Source organism: Podarcis muralis, chromosome 11 (genome assembly GCF_964188315.1).
Source record: "Podarcis muralis chromosome 11, rPodMur119.hap1.1, whole genome shotgun sequence".
Lineage (NCBI taxonomy): Eukaryota > Metazoa > Chordata > Lepidosauria > Squamata > Lacertidae > Podarcis > Podarcis muralis.
The window spans coordinates 58,113,808-58,134,091 of NC_135665.1; the positions used below are offsets into that span (position 1 = coordinate 58,113,808).

The window sequence follows — 20,284 nt, forward strand, 5'->3', positions numbered from 1 at the left end:
ATAAAAAGTCTCCCATTCCGCCACCTCCTTCCCAACACACATACACTTTGAGTTCAAACCCAATGGCTAACGCTGTTTTTATATCTTTCACTGGATAGAAGGAACATGAGCCCGGAGGCGTGGTGACTCATCCAAATAGTTCAGAGTTTGGTTGGTATATACGTTAACCCTGTGGAGTTTTGAAGCATTGGTGGTCAAGAGAAAGAGAAAACAGCAAAGCCAATTAAATGTAAAAAGTAGGGTATGATTGTTACCGTATTTTTCGCTCCATAAGACACACTTTTTTCCTCCTAAAAAGTAAGGGGAAATGTCTGTGTGTCTTATGGAGTGAATGTGCAAATGATTGCTGGCTCCCTTTCTGGCCCTGCCCCCTTGCCCAGGCCCCCATTGTTGAATGTTCTGCAGACGGAGGGTGTTTGTTTCCCCAGCGACATGTGACTGGCCACCACAGTAGTTTAGATATTTGAACATTGCCATCATGTTTCCTGTTAGTCTTCCATTCTCCATGCTAGACACACGCCCAGCTCCTTCAACCGTTCCTCACGGGAACTGGTATCACAAGACTTCTATTTCACCCAGTGGCATAGCAAGGTCAGGTGGTACCCGATACGGAAAATTTCTTGCCATCCCCCCTCCCACACACATTGAAATCTAGTTGGACTCCCAAGAGACTGTGATCTACTCAGAGTATAAAAAGACTGGCTGTGATCTACCCATTGTCATTGCCGGGAGTTGTTGAGCTTTTTTGGGGGAAGGATTCACCAAAGCTTTTTTTAGTGAATGCTTGGCCTATGTTGTTGAGCCTGCCTGCATGCCTCCTCCAGCAGCCAGGCAGCGCAGGGCTGTCAAAACAAAGCAGCAAAATGTGGTGCCACTAATCCCCTTCCCCCGATGGCTCAGGGTAGGCGGGAGTCAGAGGCGTGCGGCGCGCCAAATGTCACCCACCTTGGTAATGACACCCGGGGCGGTCCACTCCCATCGCCCCCACCTTGCTCCACACCTGATTTCACCCCAGTTGTCACGGCAAGGAATGACTTACCAGTCTGTTCCTTCCGCTAAATATCTGGGCTGGGGGCCCATGGGTTGAGGAGTCTGCAGTTGATGGCCAAATTCGAAGCTTGGATGTAACCGATGAGGTTGGACAGAGATACGCTCCTGAGTCCGCCTGCAGGGTCAAAGGAAGAAAGGTGAGCGAAAGAGGCTCATGTTTGACACCCGCCCCCAAGGTTCTGAATCCTGCATCCAAAGCAACACGGATAACCCTGTTCAGACAACTGATTCAGGGTCTGTGAATACACAGGGTTGGGTCAAAGGAAGCAGCCAGGTCAAAACTATGGAATTTGCTCCCATGGGAGGCAATTATACCCATGACAAATTCATGGAAATGGCTATTGATGGCTACTAGCAATGATGGCTATGCTCTTCATCTAGACTGAGTGCTTCTGCGTATCAGTTGCCAGAAACTGCAGGAGGGGAAGTGTTTGGGTCTTGTTTGCAGGCTTCCCACAGGCATCTGATTGGCCACTGTGAGAACAAGATGCTGGACTAGTTGAGCCATTGGGCTGATCCAGCAGGCTATTCTTATGTTCTTGCCTCCCTTGTCCAGGATGGTGGTACCTCTGGTTGCGAACGGGATCCGTTCCGGAGGCCCGTTCACAACCTGAAAAGAACGCGCAGGTTGTGATTCACTGCTTCTGCGCATGCACGAGCGGCAAAACCCGGAAGTAACCCTTTCCGGTACTTCCAGGTTGCCGCGGGACACAGCCTGAAAATGCGCAACCTGAAGCAAACGTAACATGAGGTATGGCTGTATTGTCTAGCCCTCTAGCCTTCCCCAACTGGGTGCCCTTGGACTACAATTTGACCAGGCTGGGTGATGGGAGATGGGTTTCAATAACAACTAGAGCACAGTTGGTGAAGGTTGGTCTGTTTTGACTGGCAATGACTCTCCGGGGGAGGGGGGCAGCAGGGGAGAGAGAGCTATGCTTCTGGATTTAAAAAAATAAATAACTGGAGATGTCCAGAATTGAACATGTGATCTTCTGCATGATAAGCATGCACTCTACTATTGAGATATTGCCTTTTCCCATCGTTCATGAGCTACACACATTCAGCCTGTGAAAACAAACCCAATGGTGTGAACACTGGCTCTGATCATGCGCTCAGGAACCCTGCGAGATGGAGGGCTGTCAAGCATGCACAAGCCTATATTCAAAGCTCAGTGGGATGTGATACCATTAACTGAGCTTGCAGTGAGTTCCTGCATAAACAGCAGAAAGCAAAAAGCATGGCTGGTCCATGTCTTCTGATGTTCTGAGTATACTGAATGCAAATAGGGCTGTGCCTGCAGATTTAGTCACACTTCCTTGCCCACCTCACCAACTCACGCATGCACACGTGCATGCACACGCATCTTCACTCACCCTGGATCAGTTGCCTGCACAGAGCTTAATGGTGACCTGCAGACAAAGCATTCGAGTCAACAGAGTGTATTCACAGATTGGACAAAGTATTAACGACAGCTTTTCCCAAGCTAGTGTCCTCCCAAAGTTCTACAGCATCCGGCAACCCTGACCATTGTGCCATGCTGGCTGGGGATGCTGGGAGTTGTAGTCTGACAACATCTGGAGGTTGGGTGAGGCTGCAATACATATAAATTGCTTACACGGAAGGTCCCGGTACTCGAGTGAGACAGTGGTTTCAAGGTTAGCCAAGCAGGGACACTCTAGAGCCGTGGTTCCCAATGCGAGGCACATGCCCCACAGGGGGCAATTTGATTTTTAAAGGGGGCAATTTGGAAGCTTGTTTACACCAAGTTAATGGCCTTTTAGGCTTCCTCCATGTGAGCAGGAGTTCGCTCTTTGAATAATAAGAATTATATGTCACCGGGGGTGGGTCAGGATTTTAGAGGTGCTTAGGTGGGGCATGGCCAAAAAAAGATTGGGGACCACTGTTCTAGAGACAGACACCCTGTGGTTTGACCCCATTTTATGTATACTGTTGATGTGCATAGAGTTTCGAGATTTTAGACCAGGGATGAGGAGCCTATGGCCCTCCAGATGTTGTTGGGGAACATCTCCCATCTTTCCTGACTGTTGTCCATACTGACTGTGGCTGATGAGAGTCCATCAGTATCTGGAGGGAAACAAGTTCCTCCCAGACCTGCTATATACCAGAATTAAGTAGTAAAGTTTGTTTTTTTCTACATGGTACCACTTCAGCCGCAGAAGCAGGGAAAGGGCAGGGTGCTGCATGCTTGCGTTCATTTATTTTATTTATTTATATATCACTGTATCATAAAAAAAAAAAAATTGCAGGGATTTGCAACTACTTAAAAATATAAAACCAAACAATAAAATCATAAAACGTTAAAAGCAACTCAAGAGCAAAAATAAATTAAAAACAAATATCAGTTGACCATTTGGGGAGATGCTGCCCTATGTGGGTAGTGGGAATGACACACAAATTGGGTGTCAGCTGTAAAACTAGCAATGCTTAGTTATTATGGTAGGCAGCCATTGATAAGCCCATCCTCCACTGATTTAACTTACAGCCTTTGAAATCCACCCACCTTTGCTAAAGGTTTTTGAGGGCAAGAAAGGATGCATCAGCAGTGGGTTCCCTGCCTTGGCAGGGGATTGGACTAAAATAGTATTCTTCAACCTTAGGTCCCCAGATTTTGTCGCACTACAACCCCAGCCAGCTTAGTTAATGGTACGGATTGATAGGAGCTGTAGTCAGGGCCGGCCCACTCACGAGGCAAGGTGAGGCAACTGCCTCAGGCGGCAATATCCACCAGGCAGGAAATCCCAATGTCTATCTTTCTCTCCTGCAGATCTTCCCTCACCCATTCTTCCCTGGTGGGGAGGCAGGGTGCCACGGAGAGCTAAGGCATCAGGAAGAAGGCTACGGTAGAAATAATGTCCCTGATGTGCTAGCTTTCTGCATGCAGGGATAAACCGTATTTTTCGCTCTATAGGACGCACCAGATGATAAGACGCACCCAGTATGGGGGAGAGGAAAACAAGGGGGAAAAATATTTTGAATCCCAGAAGCCAGAACAGCAAGAGGGATCTGGCTTCTAGGATACCGTGTGGCTGTTCTGGCTTCTGGGATAACCGCGCCAAGCCTCTTCAGAGCAGCGGGATGAAGGCTCCCCCTGCCCGAAGAGGCTGCGCACGGCTAAGGCAGAAGCCAGGACAGGCACGTCACTGAAGGGGCGCTGCGCAATTCTCCCTCTCTGAGAGGGAGAACTGCGTGGCGCCCCTTCAGTGAAGCTGGAGAAGGAACAGAAGTCCCTTCTGTTCCTCCTCTGGCTTCGCATGACAGGCGCGTCGCTGAAGGGGCACTGCGCAGTTCTCCCTCTCTGAGAGGGAGAACTGCGCAGCGCCCCTTCAGTGAAGCTGGAGAAGGAACAGAAGGAGACCCTTCTGTTCCTCCTCTGGCTTCGCAGGACAGGTGCCTTGCTGCGAAGCGAGAGGAGGAATAGAAGGAGTCCCTTCTGTTCCTCCTCCAGCTTCCAGGCAGGCTTCTGACTGAATGGGCGCTGCGCAGCTCTACCTCTCTGCGCAGCACCATTCACTCCATAAGACGCACTCACATTTCCCCTTACTTTATAGGAGGAAAAAAGTGTGTCTTATGGAGCGAAAAATACGGTGTGTGTGTGTGTATTGCAAAAGCAGAACTGCAACTCGCACAATCCATTGGCCACTTTGGCTGGGGCTAATGGGCTCAGAAGAGTCCAACAGCATGCAGAAGACATTGGCTGTTAGAATGTCCCAAACTGGTGACATCCATGATCTTGGCTGATGGTGGAGATGCTTGCTCACCTGGGATGAGGCATGAGTCTGCGGTGCTGGGCCTCAAGGAGCTGCTGCTGGAGGAGGTATTGCTGGTGAAGGGCCTGAGGTAGGAAAGAGGGTCCCGTCACTTCCTGGAATGGCAGGGCAGGCAGAGGCGGCAGGGGCGGGTGCAGGGGGCCTCCGTGCTGGTGCGCGGTTGCCATGTGAGGCTGGACGGCGTGAGGCAGGGGGAAGTCTGTGGAAATCTGAGGCTGGGGGCCCAGGTGGAAGTGCCGGCAGGAGGTAGCATGAGGATGCTGAGACCTTTGAAAAGGAGCGCCTGGAAGGGAAAAGGCGGGAGGACGGTCAGAGGTGCTCTGCGCAACCCAAGGCTTGTTCACATGTCATGCTGGGCCCAGGTACAAGCTGTGCACAAGTGCTGGTGCGAAAGACTGGTGACTGGGAGCGGCCGCCGAGACCATATAACACCGGTCTTGACAGTCCTACATTGGCTCCCAGTACGTTTCCGAGCACAATTCAAAGTGTTGGTGCTGACCTTTAAAGCCCTAAACGGCCTCGGCCCAGTATACCTGAAAGAGCGTCTCCACTCCCATCATTCTACCCGGACACTGAGGTCCAGCACCAAGGGCCTTCTGGTGGTTCCCTCACTGCGAGAAGCCAAGTTACAGGGAACCAGACAGAGGGCCTTCTCAGTAGTGGCACCCACCCTGTGGAACACCCTCCCACCAGATGTCAAAGAGAACAACAACTACCAGACTTTTAGAAGACATCTGAAGGCAGCCCTGTTTAGGGAAGCATTTAATGTTTGATGTATTACAGTATTTTAATATTTTTTTGGAAGCTGCCCAGAGTGGCTGGGGAAGCCCACCCAGATGGGCGGGGTATAAATAATAAATTATTATTATTATTATTATTATTATTATTATTATTATTATTATTATTAGGGTACACTCATGAGACAGCGACTCACTTTGAACAGAAACGCAACACGTCTCACCATAGTCGGTGGGGCAAAGCTACTCAGTCTGCTGTACAACTTCTGCTAAATGCTTATACAGGGCTGTAGCATGCGGGCCCGTAGCCCCGGGCACGTGATTTTGAGGGGGTGCGAGATAGATGTTGTCGTTCCCAGATCCCCACCCTGATTGTCGTCAGAAGTCTCTGGGCCCCAGAGCCCAGCCTGGCCTTGCCACTGCACTCCCTGCCCCCTCACTGAATGGTTATCCGGTCAGTGTTGGGGAGTGTGCCCGCCAACGGCGGCATCAGCTGACCAGGCTCCCCCCTTGCATGGCTACGCAGGCAGGTGGCACAGGGCATGCCCTGTGAACCCTCTGTGCCCCACACCCACCCAGCAGTGGCAGTAAGGGTTGGGCTGGCACAGTGGATTTTGTTCACCCTCCGTGCCAAGCCCTTGCTCCTGCCTTGTGCATACACATGCCCTAGGCGCCAACAAAGGGCGCAATGCCCACCGTGCTGATAGCCAACTTCCAGCCCCGCACCCACTACCAACATCCTGCCTCTCCCTCGATTAAGCACTTTGAAATATACTCGGAGTCGAGAGTGGATTTCATGCTCTTTATTCAGCTCATAGCGGTGAGGAGGAATGGAAGTTCCCCCAGAATGTCTGCTTTATATACATTATTTACACAATGGCCCCCATGTGATTGGCTAATTCCGGGATTCACCTGTAGACCAATCAGGTTGTGGATTCACTTCCACCTGGAGCTGGATATTAAAAACTTCCCTGAACAGGGCTGCCTTCAGATGTCTTTTAAAGATAGGATAGCTACTTATTTCCTTCACATCCAACATTTAGTTGGATGTTTTTGTTGGAAAATCAATAAAAATGATTTATAAAAATAATAATAATAAAATATATCTGAAGGGCAGTCACAATAAAGATGGAGCAAGCTTGTTTGTTTCTTTGCTGCTCCAGAGGGTGGGACCCCAAACCAATGGATCCAAGTTATGAGATGAACCATTAGGAAGAACTTTCTGGTGGTAGGAGCTCTTTGACAGTGGAATGGGCTACCCTGGGAGATGGTGGGCTCTCCTCCTTCAGAGATTTGGACGGCCACCTGCCAGGCATTCTTCAGCTGGGATTCCTGCATTGCAGAGGATTGTTCTAGGAGTCTAGTAAGCTTCGCTTTCAATCTGAGTTTTTATTAAAGACAGCAAACAAATGGCCTCGTGAAAGCCCCTAAATTTATTGAGACAAAAAGATGCAGGTGTCCATAATCCCTGTTAGGCTCATGCATAAATCTCCAGTCCCCCATTTCCCGGGCTTAGTTTTAAGGAATCCTTACTCAGAAAGTCTCAAGAGGCTTGACACCTCTTGGGTGGTCCTAATCTCACTCAGCCTTCAGGCAACCTTTGCATAACCTCCCATTAAGCCTAAATTAAACCAAGCAGGACCTGCCTTCCTCAGGAAAATATCCCCCTTCTCCTGGCCAGATGAGATATTGGGGAAATAGGTGAATCTGTCAACCTCTCTCTCTCTCTCTCTCTCTCTCTCTCTCTCTCTCTCTCTCTCTCTCTCTCGTTCTCTCTCCATTTCCACTTTAGTTTATGGATAAATATATAGTTGATCCTCATGAAAAGTCACCCGCATTTTAGTGTGAATTTCTCCTGATACACACACTTTTGTACGCAATTTTACCCAATATACACATTTTTTCAATGCAATTTCCCGGAAAACAATGTGTTTTTCAATGTTATTTTCACTAATGCAGGCATTTTTGTATCCATTACTTGAGTTGAGAACTGTGCTGCAAAATTCAGAGAAGTGCAAATTCTGAAGGATGCCCAATTTCATATTGTTTCAGAAAATGTGGATCGATCGGGTAGGTTCAAACCTAGTCCAAACTTTGGAGAGTACATTCCTGTTTCCTCAAGTTCTACCACTGCAATCGGTTGTGTTTCCAGGCAGTTTCACTAGCTAGTTGCTCACCTCCATATGACCCCAGGTTTCCAAAGTGTGGCATCCATCACTTGCCCCTTTCCCTAGCTGAACTGTTGTGATTGCTAGACAAGCAAATAGGTCTGAGCAGAAGCTGGCGAGTGGCTGCAAAGTTATTTGTCGCAAAGTTTCTGGTGTCTCTCTTAAGCAAGGAAGAAATAAGGCTGTGCCCCTGTGCATTTCCCAGGGCAACAACATCAGAGAGGGAAACTTTGCATATTTCCTCACATTATTACCTGCTTCCTTCCACTCAGCTTCTAGATGGGTACCTCTCCTACCTGAAGATTAGGAGGAGATTGAGGTGAGAGTAATAATAATAATAGATTTTATTTATACCCCGTCCTCTGGGCTCAGGGCAGCTAACACCAGTAATATTACAGTAAAAACATAATGGGGGGGGGGGGACCAATTTAAAATACAGGTTAAAATGCAATTTAAAATGCAGGCTCATTTTAATATTAGCCCATAGATCAAAACCATAAGGGGAGGAAAGCATAAGCGTCAGACTGAGTCCAAACCAAAGGCCAGGTGGAAAAGCTCTGTCTTGCAGGCCCTGCGGAAAGATGTCAAGTCCTGCAGGGCCTTGAATAAAGATGGGGCACCTCTGAGCATGTGCAGTGTGCCACACTAGCTACCAAGTACCATCGACACCCTCCAGATGCCTGGAATCAGGGAATATAGCTTGAACCTTTATAGAAACTGAAATTAGGTAAGGAGCTACCAAGAAATGTTATATACTCTATTTACTTCTCCATCCCCCTGCACTAAATTGCTGGTGATGCTAAGGCCTAGCTCTTACTTGGGTGATTAGAGTGTTTTTGGACTATACCACATCAAAATGCCGGGGGGGGGGGTGATGGTTCACCTCACCGAATGCTCCTCCATCCAAGAAAAATCCCTGCACTGAGAAATCTAGAGTGTCAGTGAGAAAGCAAGGCTTTATCTGGTACGTAGGCTGAGACCCTATCTGCCCGTGGACTGCATCGCCAGAGTGTTGCATGCTCTGGTTATCTCTTGCTTGGACTACTGCCATGTGCTCGGTCCAGTATATCTGAAGGAGCATCTCCACCCCCATTGTTCTACCTGCACACTGAGGTCCAGCGCCGAGGGACTTCTGGCGGTTCCTTCACTGCAAGAAGCCAAGTTATAGGGAACCAGGCAGAGGGCCTTCTCGGTAGTGGCACCTGCTGTGTGGAACGCTCTTCCACCAGATGTCAAAGAGAACAACAACTACCAGACTTTTAGAAGACATCTGAAGGCAGCCCTGTTCAGGGAAGCTTTTAATGTTTGATGCATTACTGTAATTTAATATTTTGTTGGAAGCCGCCCAGAGTGGCTGGGGAAGCCCAGTCAGATGGGTGGGGTATAAATAAATTATTATTATTATTATTATTATTATTATTATTATTATTTAGGGCTCTCCTTTCTTACATGCTAGTTTTCTATATGCAGAGATTTGGGCGTTGTTTTAATTTTACAGAACTGCTTTAACGCGTGTGAGTCCTCGTCTCCACACTTAGCCCTGCGATGAGAACTGAGACACACTCAAGCCAAGGTATTTCACAAAGCGAAAGGCTCTGTCTGTATCTTATTCATTCAGACCTGATGCAGAAGCAGCTCTAGTGAATGGCCACCTCATTACATTTGGCTTCCCTGCTCCTGAGGGACAAGAACATGCAAAGCACAGGGCCAGGAGGGTGCTGATGATCCGGTCTCCCTCCCCGCTCTCCCTCCTGGTTTCGCACACTGAACGTTTTGAAAACCCCTTTGCCTCGAAGCCACCTCTCTGCAGCTACCAGGGAAAGGGCAGCGCTCAGGAATTGTTCAGCTGCTTGCCAAAAAAATAAAAAAAAATAAAAGTGGAGAGAAGAGAGCCCTAATTGGGGACTGAATATCAAATGTTCTCCCGCTGCTTGCCTCGTGATGTGGTTTCACGCCGGGGAGATGCTGCATTGCTGCGGCCCTGGAAGAAAACCTCTTTTTGCAGGCAAAGGAAAGTCTTAAAGGATGGGGATGCAGAGAGATGCTTTATAGCAAGCCGGACCACTGGTCCATCTAAGTCACAACTGTCTGACGGATTCTGCAGGGTCTCAAGGAAGGGGGTCTTTTCCATCATCTGCTACCAAATATCAGTGTAAAGGACCCCTGACCATTAGGTCCAGTTGTGGCCAACTCTGGGGTTGCGGCACTCATCTCGCTTTATTGGCCAAGGGAGCCGGCGTACAGCTTCTGGGTCATGTGGCCAGCATGACTAAGCCACTTCTGGCGAACCAGAGCAGTGCACGGAAACGCCATTTACCTTCCTGCCGCAGCGGTACCTATTTATCTACTTGCACTTTGATGTGCTTTCGAACTGCTAGGTGGGCAGGAGCAGGGACCGAGCAACAGGAGCTCTTCCCGTTGCGGGGATTCGAACCACTGACCTTCTGATCGGCAAGTCCTAGGCTCTGTGGTTTAACCCACAGCGCCACCTGCGTCCCTCAAATATCAGTGTAGGAGAGGGAAATTTTCACCTAAGACTTTTGCCCCATTGCAACACAAACATCTCTGCAATTCAGCAGAGTGAAAGCCATTTGCCCATTAAGAGTGAGGGCCGGAAACACAACCCTCGCTCTGAACTGGATTTGTGATGTTGTCATAAAAAGCCCCCTTTCAGCGCTCAGCCTTGACACGGTGAGGGCAAACATGTGTGGAGGGAGAGGTGGGGGTATGTATGTATGTCAGCCACACGCCCTTGGCTCATTTCCCTCTTGAACATGAGAAGGCCTGTCAGTGCATTCAAGGAAATGTCCTTACAAACTCCGTTCAGACTTGCAACAAGCATCTCTCCCATTCAGCGATGGCCCTTCCCCTTGCTGTTTCAGCCCTAACCTTCCAGAAGACCATGGCCACGTGTTTCTGATTTCTATTTCCCTCTACACAACCCTGAGGACTACAAACTTACATTTTCCAGGAACAAATCATATGACCTTCTATATACAGCACATTCCAACTTGAGATCCTTTAAACTGAGGGTGCACATCTCCTCATCCTTCCCAATCTGCTTCGGGGGGTTAAGGACAGATTTTTTTGGGGGGGTCAGGCGTGGAGAGGGGAGCAGCACCATCGCCCAAGCAACAATCCAAGTGCTGGCAAAGCTAGTTAGTTGAATACTGGCCTGAAATTTTAAATAATAATAATAATAATAATTTATTATTTATACCCCGCCCATCTGGCTGAGTTTCCCCAGCCACTCTGGGCGGCTCCCAATCAGTGTTAAAAACAGTACAGACCTAAAAGATCAATTATAGCAGTTGTGGTCATATGATTAATAACCTGGCTTAAAAAAGAAGACTGATTGCCGAAGAATTGATGCTTTTGAATTCTGGTGCTGGAGGAGACTCTTGAGAGTCCCATGGACTGCAAGAAGATCAAACCTATCCATTCTGAAGGAAATCAACCCTGAGTGCTCCCTGGAAGGACAGATCCTGAAGCTGAGGCTCCAATGCTTTGCCCACCTCATGAGAAGAAAAGACTCCCTGGAAAAGACCCTGATGTTGGAAAAGATGGGTGTCCTTCCAAAATGAGTGTCCTTCCAAAAATGTTATTTCTATTTCAAATGTTATTTCTATTTCAAACCATCCCCATAATAAAGGGGGTAGCTATCTTTAGAGAGTGGCAAAGAGTGCTTTCAAGATATATCTGGCAGGGCAAGAAGCCGAGAATTAAGTTCAAATTACTAACAGATGCAAAGGAAAGAGGAGGCTTCGCCCTGCCAGATTTGAAATTATACTATGAAGCAGCAGGTCTTTGCTGGTTGAGAGAGTGGATAAAATTAGAAAATAAAGAACTACTAGATTTAGAAGGTTTTGATAACAGATTTGGATGGCACGCGTATCTTTGGGCTGAAAAGAAGAAAGTCCACAAAGGTTTTGGGAACCACATATTCCGGAGTTCATTGATTGAAATATGGGAGAGGTATAAAAACCTATTAGAACCGAAAGTTCCGCACTGGTTGTCACCACTAGAGGTCATGTGTGTAAAGAGAATAAATATGAGGGGTAAATGGATTACATACGGTGAAATGATAATTAAAGAAGGAGGAAAATGAAAGTTAAAACCTTATGAACAAGTTAAAGAATTTGTATATGATTGGTTACACTATCTACAGGTAAATGAAATGTTTAAAAAAGACATTAAAGAAAGGGGTTATGTTGAAAAAGAGTCAAAGTTTCAGACAGAGGTGATAAATAATAATTGTAAAATTCTGTCAAAAATGTATAAAATATTGTTGGAATGGAATACCAAAGATGAGGAAGTTAAATCGGTAATGATACAATGGGCCAGAGATTTCGGATATAATATTCAGTTTGAGGACTGGAAAAAACTGTGGAATGTGAATATAAGATTTACTGCATGCACAACACTTAAAGAAAATGTTATGAAAATGTTTTATAGATGGTATATCACACCAGTAAAACTGTCAAAAATGTATAAGACGTGCAACAAATGTTGGAAATGTAAAGAAAAAGAAGGTACGTTTTACCATATGTGGTGGGAATGTAAAAAAGTGAGGGGTTTCTGGGAGTTGATTTATAATGAAATGAAAAAGATGTTAAAATATACATTTACAAAGAAACCAGAGACCTTTCTCCTAGGAATTACGGGGAATGAAATTAGAAGGAAAGACTGTAAACTTTTTCAATATGCAGCCACAGCAGCAAGAATCCTACTGGCCCAGAAATGGAAACAAGAGGAGCTACCGACAATAGAAGAATGGAGAATGAAGCTGATTGATTATGCAGAATTGGACAGATTAACCGGAAAAATTAGATATCTTCAAGACCAAAAGTTCATCGAGGACTGGGGGAAATTTGTCAAATATCTGAAAAAAACATGTGATGTGCAAACAACACTGGTGGGGTTTCAAATAGCACTGTGAAAACAGAGATATATTGTTAAAAACATAAACAGGAGTGGGAGGGAAGCTGAATGGCAATATACACAGAGAAATGCGTAAATTGAGAAGTAAATATGGATGATTCTCAGAGAATCCGAAGGAAGTCCAAAAAGTAACAAATTTGTGAAGATTTGCGAAATGGGTACAATTATATATTTTCTTTTTTTGTTTTGTTTTGTTTTGTATTGGAAAATAATAAAAATTATTTATTAAAAAAAATAATAAAAAAGATGTTGGGAAAGATGGAGGGCACAAGGAGAAGGGGACGACAGAGGACGAGATGGTTGGACAGTGTTCTCGAAGCTACCAGCATGACCAAACTGTGGGAGGCAGTGGAAGACAGGAGTGCCTGGCGTGCTCTGGTCTATGGGGTCACGAAGAGTCGGACATGACTAAACGACTAAACAACAACAACAACAAAAAGAAATCTGCCTTTAATGAAAGGAACCATGTTAAAGCCTAATAATCTCTTAAACCATAACCATGCACAACACACTGAATCAAGGGCCACTTTTCTCTGTGTGGGGTTTCCTTTAAAAAAAAGATCAACGAGAAGAAAATACCTAACTGTCCAAATATTTGGGTGGATCACTCCAATGTTGTTTTGCTGCTTCAGACATAATGACAGACGATGATTTGATCAAATGGGAAGGCAATGCAATTCAGCTACGTGCACAAGAGGGCAATTTGATTTTTCCAAACTATGGTTCGGAATGTAAAGAAAGAACCATGGTTTGGAAAACTGAAAATGTTACTTATTTTATTTATGACACACTTTCCCTTCAATGTTTTCAGGCAACATGCATTGTTCCTTCCTCTTTCCTGTTTCACCCTCACAATAACCCTGTGAGGTAGATTAGGCTGAAGGACTGTGGGTTATGTACAACTGCGATCTACTCAGGGCTGATCCATTGAAATGAATGGGCCACAGTTCGCCAGGGCTGGGGATGAGCAAATTTACTGATTTTTGTTTCTCCCAGTTTCTTGTTTTTACCAGTTTTAAGTTCACTTCTCCACAGTTCCACATCGTTTTGCTGTTGTTTCTTAAAGTCAGCATTAAATATTTGTCAGCATATTAGTTTGAATTTCTCTTAATCTAGACATTTTGTATGCAATGTTGCCTAATACACACATTTTTTTTTATTTTTGCAAAGCAATTTTCACTAACAGAAGGCATTTTAGCCCTATTTTCTCCAATATATGCATTTGCACGCCTACTTTCCCCCCTGATCTATGCTTTTTGGCAGAAATTCCTTGGCTGGCAAACTGCATTGCAATATTCAAAGAAGAGCGAATCTTGAAGAGTGGTTGTGTTTCGGGTTGCATATTGTTTTTCACAAAGTGTAAATTAGGTAAGTTCACCTCTTTATGGGAACGGAAGTGCATTTCTCCACATCCCTTGTCGTGACCCAAGGTGAGCTTTGTGGCCAAGTGAGGATCTGAACCCAGACCTCGTGCCACACTCTGACCATTACACTACACCAGGGGTCTGCAACCTTTAAGACAAAGAGAGCCACTTGGACCCGTTTCCGAAGAAAAAACACCTGGGAGCCACCAAACCATTGCAACATTTAAAGCATGCGCGCCACTGCCCTCCGATCTGACAGCGGGCAGGAAGGTGACGTCGGGACGGTGCGATGTCACAGCCAGTACAGCGCCCGCCACAGTGGGGAGTGTCGGGGCACACAATGCGCCTCCTCCCCTCACTAGTATCTGCCCCGGAGCCGCGGCAGAGGTGTAAAAGAGCCACATGTGGCTCCGGAGCCACGGGTTGCAGACCCCTGCACTACACTGTCAGGCAGGCACCAGTTCACCAGGTTCATCCGCAGAACCCAGAGGGCCGATACTGTTCTCCTCTTCTCTCACCCCAACTCAGCTCTCTGAGCTCTGCAGTGCTTCCGCTTTTCAAATTTTGAATATTTATGGCCTCTGCTAACCAAACAGCAAAGACATTTACTTTTCATTTCATGAAGAAACACTATTATGTCTAGTAGGAACCAGTCCTGGGTTATGGAATATGCTGAACACTAACAGGATCATCCTTTGTGTGTTTACTCAGATGTAAGAACCCCACTCTGTGCAAAGGAACTTACTTCTAACCATGTGTGCACAGGACAGCGGACTTAGCTATCGAGTGACTGGTCGTGGAAGTGTACTGTTGGAAGGGACCCCAAAGCCATCTAGTCCAACCCCTTTAATGTTCCTTACTAGCTTCGCATGTGCAGGGAGAAACTGAAACCTGCCTCGTAGGCAGAGTTAAGCCTTTGGAACTCACTGCCACAAGATGTAATAATTTTGACAGCTTTAACAGAGAGAGTCATTGTGGTTTGCGGGTTGGGCTGGGCCCCGGGAAACTAGAGTTTGGTTCCCTACTCAGTTACGAAGCTCGCACAGTGAGTTCGGTCTGCTCAAAGGCTTGCTTATCCAGTGTTATAGTCCTACTCAGAGTAGACCTATTCAAGTGGCTGGGCACGGCTAACTCAAACTGAACCTACCTCGCAGGGTGGTTTTCAGGCTGAAACATAGAGCAGAGAACCACCTTTAGAGAAGATTGGAAAACATGTGTTTTATTGGATAACATGCCTTTAGAGAAGATTGGGAAATGGCTATTGAATATAAGGGAAATAACTGTGTACAGCTGAAAACGCTGGCAGCGTTAAGGTAAATTCAACAGTATAAGTAAGTTTTGATGGAGGCAATAATGCAGTACTGAATGGTATAGGTTGTTTTTTTGGTAACATATGCAGATTTATGATATGAACCAGGGAAAGAGAAGAAGGGAAGTCATTGATAACTTAAGGATGTAAAAACGAGTATTTTAAATTGTAAAACAGAAAATTTAATAAAAATTATATACCAAAAAAAAACACACACACACAAACAGAAAACCACCTTCACCACCTTAAGCTCTTTGGAGGAAAAGTGATATATATGCGAATATGTATGTATGTATAAATAAATAAATGTGAATTGGATGAATTAATGCAGTGTTTCCCAACCGGTGTTCCGCGGCACACTAGTGTGCCGCGAGACGTTGCCTGGTGTGCCGTGGGAGGGAGGCGGGTGAGTCGGGCGGCGAGAGGCGGGGCGGCGGCGGCATCTCCTGTTGGATGCAAATCCAAACATGGCGGGCGCCTCCCTCGCTCCTTTGTAGGCGGACCATCGAGAGAGAAAGAAAAGGAGGCGAAAGAGCGAGAGAAGGCGCCTGCGCGGAAAGAGGAGCGAGCAGTGCGCCTGCGCGCCACGGCGCCCGAGTGCAGTGAAATTCCGTGAAGGGGGGGGGGCTGGAAAAGAGAGAAAGGAAAGATTTTTCATTTAAAAAAAAAAAAAGGAAGAGGGAAAGAAGAGGAAAAGCGGCAGAAGCTGAGGGGAAGGTTTCCGTGAGGGAGAGAGAGAGAGAAACGTGGGGCTGGCGGGACCCCTCCTCTTCCGCCACGCGTCGCCCGCCACCGCCTCAGAATCTCCTCAGGAGTGGCGGCGGCTGCTCCCCCTCGTCCCCTTCCTCCCCCCCAGCCCCCTCCCAACCCCCGGACGAGGGACGCGAGGCGGCGCCGCTGAGAGGACGGGAAGGCCCCCGGCGGCGGGGTCGGCTCAAGCAAGGAGGGGCGAGCGCTAGCCGGCTGGCTCTAGCCCGGCAAGAGGAGGAGGAGGAGCACGCCGTCGCTTCCACAGCGGCCGCCCCACACTCCCCTCCCCGGGCACTGGCGGGGAGAATGACGGAGCTCCAGTCCACGCTGCTACTGCGGAGACAGCTGGCAGGTCGGTCCGTCCGTCGGTCGGGGCAAAACACACCACAGCGCAGGCAGAGGCAGGCAGGCCCGTCTCTCCCTGCCCCCCCTCGGACCTGGCCGGCCTGGGGTTTGCACCCCAAACATTCATGTCCACCCCAGCTACACAAGCCACACCTTGCTCTCAGTTTGATCTGTCAAATAACTCACCTATCATTCACATAAAGAACCTAGTCTATCCTCAAACGTCAGAATGTACCTCCTCTCTAGCTTCCCCCACTTCATCTAGGCACTTTCAGCCCTTACTTAACCCACCCCAGCCTGCTTACTCTTCCTTCATTTGCTATAAAAACTAAATACAGAGAGAGACTGAGAGCTGTTGACGAAGAGCTACGTGTGTGTCTTTCTTCGATTCCAGCCAGAATATCAGCTTTGTGTTCAGCCAAACAGGCCCAGGTTGCGCACTGAATAAAGTATTTTATAATTTTTCATATTTCTGTTTACTTACTATTTCATAATAAAGTAATTATAAAATACTTTCTTTGTGTTTATTTGATTCCTATTAAAGAGAGTTACTTTATATATAGTCAATATAGGCACAGAGTTAATTTTTTAAACATTTTCTAATGGTGGTGTGCCTCGAGATTTTTTTCATGAAACAAGTGTGCCTTTGCCCAAAAAAGGTTGGGAAACACTGAATTAATGGAGGGCAAAGCTATGGTGCCTATGTTCTCCCTTCACCGTTCAAGGCACTAGCGCTTCTAATAATAATAATAATAATAATAATAATAATAATAATAATAATAATAAAAAATAATAATAATAATAATAATAATAATAATAATATTTTATTTATACCCTGCCCTTCCTGGTTTAAAAAACCAGGCTTAGGGTGGCTAACAGCAAATATAAAACATTGACTAAAATGCGACTTAAAAACAGCATAAAACAGCATAAAATACAACATAAAAGGCAGCATGAATATCATTAAAATTCTAAAATTCAGGGGTCATTTGGGGGGGGACCCCAGTCAGTAGACATCAAATAATCACCAGGGCTAACTGGCCAAGTTGATCCTACTAGGGCCATCAAGGAGATCAGGGAATAATTTAAATGTGGGGTCCCAGAAAGGGTTTCTTAATAGAAGAGGAAAGGGGAAAGGGAATAGACAGCAACCTTTCTCAACCTGTGGGTCCCCAGATGTTGTTGAACTACAACTCCCATCAACCCTAGTTAGCAAGGCCAGAGCTCAGGGATGATGGGAGTTGTAGTCCAACAACATCTGGGGACCCACAGGTTGAGAACCGCTGGAATAGAGGATCAGGCTAATTCAAACTGAAGGCCAGGCAGAATAGCTCTGTCTTACAGGTCCTGCGGAAGGAGATCAAGTCCTGGAGGGCTCTAGTCTCGTGGGACAGAGCATTCCACCAGGTCGGAGCAGTCACTGAAAAAGCCCTGGCCCTGGTGGAGGATAGTCTGGCTTCCTTAGGGCCCGGGACCTTCAAGCTATTATTATTCATGGACTTTAGGGTCCTCTGCGGGACATACCAGGAGAGGCGGTCCTGTAAGTACGAGGGTCCTAGGCCGCATAGGGCGTTAAAGGTCAAAACCAGCACCTATACTCCACCGGAAGCCAGTTCAACTGGTAGAGCACTGGGTGAATATGCTCCAATGGCAAGGACCCCGTGAGGAGCCTCGCTGCAGCATTCTGCACCAGCTGGAGTTTCTGGGACAGTTTCAAGGGCAGCCCCGCGTAGAGCGAGTTACAGTAGTAATATCAGTTGTGGAAATAGGAGAGGCGAGTGCTCTCATGTTTGAATCCTGATTGTGGGTTGCCTCTGCTAGGTCCCTGACTTCTCAAGCAGGGCTCATACATGCTAGGAATGATGGGTGGTTTCGGATCGCTCTTCCGGGTAGCATTTGCAAGCTGAAATTTTGAAACGGTCACTGCAACCGGTCTGCACGCAATCTGGTTCAGGGCAGGGATTTAAATCACCTGGATTTAAACCCATCTACCCTGATTTAACCTGGCGCCATCTGCCTGCGCAGCATGAGATCGTGCGCTGAGCTATTGATCCTCCCCCTTTTGAAAGGAAACCTGCATAGACCTCCCGCCCCCCCCTTCCTCCCTGCTGTTATATCAGCTTGTCGGGGATTTGAATCCAGAATCTCACCCAAAGCACGAATTACATTCCCTAGAACAGCAAGCCTCGTTTAGATTACAACCCCCCGATGTTGCTGTAGCAACGTGAAGAAAATTGCCACAACTCACCAGTGCATCACAGCAGCCCATCTTTGATACTAGCCAGCTAGAACACACACACACACACACACACAACTGCTAGAGTATTCAACAGTCAGAGTGGTTAAGTCTCTAATGCGTGGGCGTTCTGGAGCGGATTCACAGCCCTTTCACTTCATTAACACCTGTCACCTCTTACATTTGGCACTGCGTGCACTGAGTCTGGCTCGCCGGCGCCGTGGACTGCGAATGTATCACAGTCCCCTTGATGCCTGGGAAACATTTAAAATAGATTCATAAAGCCATGTGTGTGTGTGTGTGTGTGTGTGTGTGTGTGTGTGTGTGTTAGCGTGTATCAGGGTACACCTGAGCATATTCAGAGTCTTCTTCACAAGGGTGCTGTGGCGTTTGCCTCCTAGGTGGGTCATAACGAAAGGGTTAAATGAGTGTGACGTGATTGGCCAGTGGGAACCCGAGGGGAGGAGTTAGAGTGAGAGTTGGAGTTGTGTGAATGTCAGTTGAGAGTTGGGAGTTGGAGAAGGAAGAGGGAGGATAAGTCTGTGGGTTGGTCGAGTTGTGTGGTGAGAGAGTGAGAGGAACTGGTAGGTGGAGTCAGATAGATAGTTGGGATAATCAGTTTCAAGTTGTTAGGAACGTATAGGTCAGTAAAGAAACTAAGATTAAGAAACTGTCAAGAAAAATTAACTGAAACCATAAGCTTGTTCATGTCTATAAAAATAAACTTGATTATTTGTTAATGTTAACAACTGTCTGGACTCCGTGTGTACCCGAGAGAAACGGGTTGGTGGCAGCGAAGAAAGCAATCACAGTAGTGGTTCACGGTCAATAGACCGACAAACGTCCGGGGACCCCGTGTGATCACCACAGGTGCATGTAAACTACCTGAGAAATTGTCCTTGCTCTTGTTGAAATGGAAATGTTGGCAAACTAGGGTGGAAGCCGCCAACGGTGTGGCCTGTTTCATCAGCTGTGGTGAAATGGCACAGCTTACATAACTGATCTCGCATAATGATGCGATAAGTGACGCTGTCGCAATTTCATTGCATCTCATTCATTTCAGCGCAAAGGGAAGACTGCAAAGGGAAACGTAAGCAAATGGATATTGTTTGCGGACTAAAAGTTATGACGGCGGCATATTTCAAATGGAGTCCTGCACTGCAAGGGGTTGGGCCCTGGGACCCTAAGGGTCCCTTCCAAATCTACAGCTCTATGATTCTAAGATTCCCTTGGGAGTCAAAATCAAGAAGTCCATTTGTGACTTGGAAGGTGTTGAAAGAAGATTAGGCAAATTCATGGTTACAAACCACAATGGCTTTGTTCTGCCTTCGCTGTTAGAGGTACCAAGTTGCAGAGAATCAGAAGCTGTGAGTGTGCTGTTGTGTTCAGGTTCTGTTTGTGGGTTCCCCATGGGGATCTGGCTGGACCCAGGTGGGAACAGGATGCTGTCTAGATGGGCCTATTCCCTAATCCAGCAGAGCTCTTCTTGTGTTATTTCACTTTTGCAAAATTGCACCAGCAAATTTCGTCGGCAATTAACCACACTGCCTCCCTCACTCCTTCCTTTGTTGTTACATCCTTAACTTCCGATTCTGA

The 20,284-nt window shown here is 46.9% G+C and overlaps 1 protein-coding gene across 2 annotated transcripts in view; it reads right to left on the reverse strand.

Moving 5' to 3' along the window:
- The window catches only part of ARK2C (arkadia (RNF111) C-terminal like ring finger ubiquitin ligase 2C), a 96,949-nt gene that overhangs the window by 19,075 nt on the left and 57,590 nt on the right, over positions 1-20,284 (reverse strand). Inside the window, exons 2-4 of one of the 2 annotated variants that reach the window (XM_028748245.2) lie at positions 4,830-5,121; positions 2,424-2,459; positions 1,040-1,165 (exon numbers count right to left, since the gene is read on the reverse strand). In XM_028748245.2, coding sequence (XP_028604078.1) covers positions 1,040-1,165; positions 2,424-2,459; positions 4,830-5,121 — 454 coding nt within the window. The remainder of the gene's footprint in view (positions 1-1,039; positions 1,166-2,423; positions 2,460-4,829; positions 5,122-20,284) is intronic. The other variant, XM_028748246.2, reaches the window with a different exon arrangement.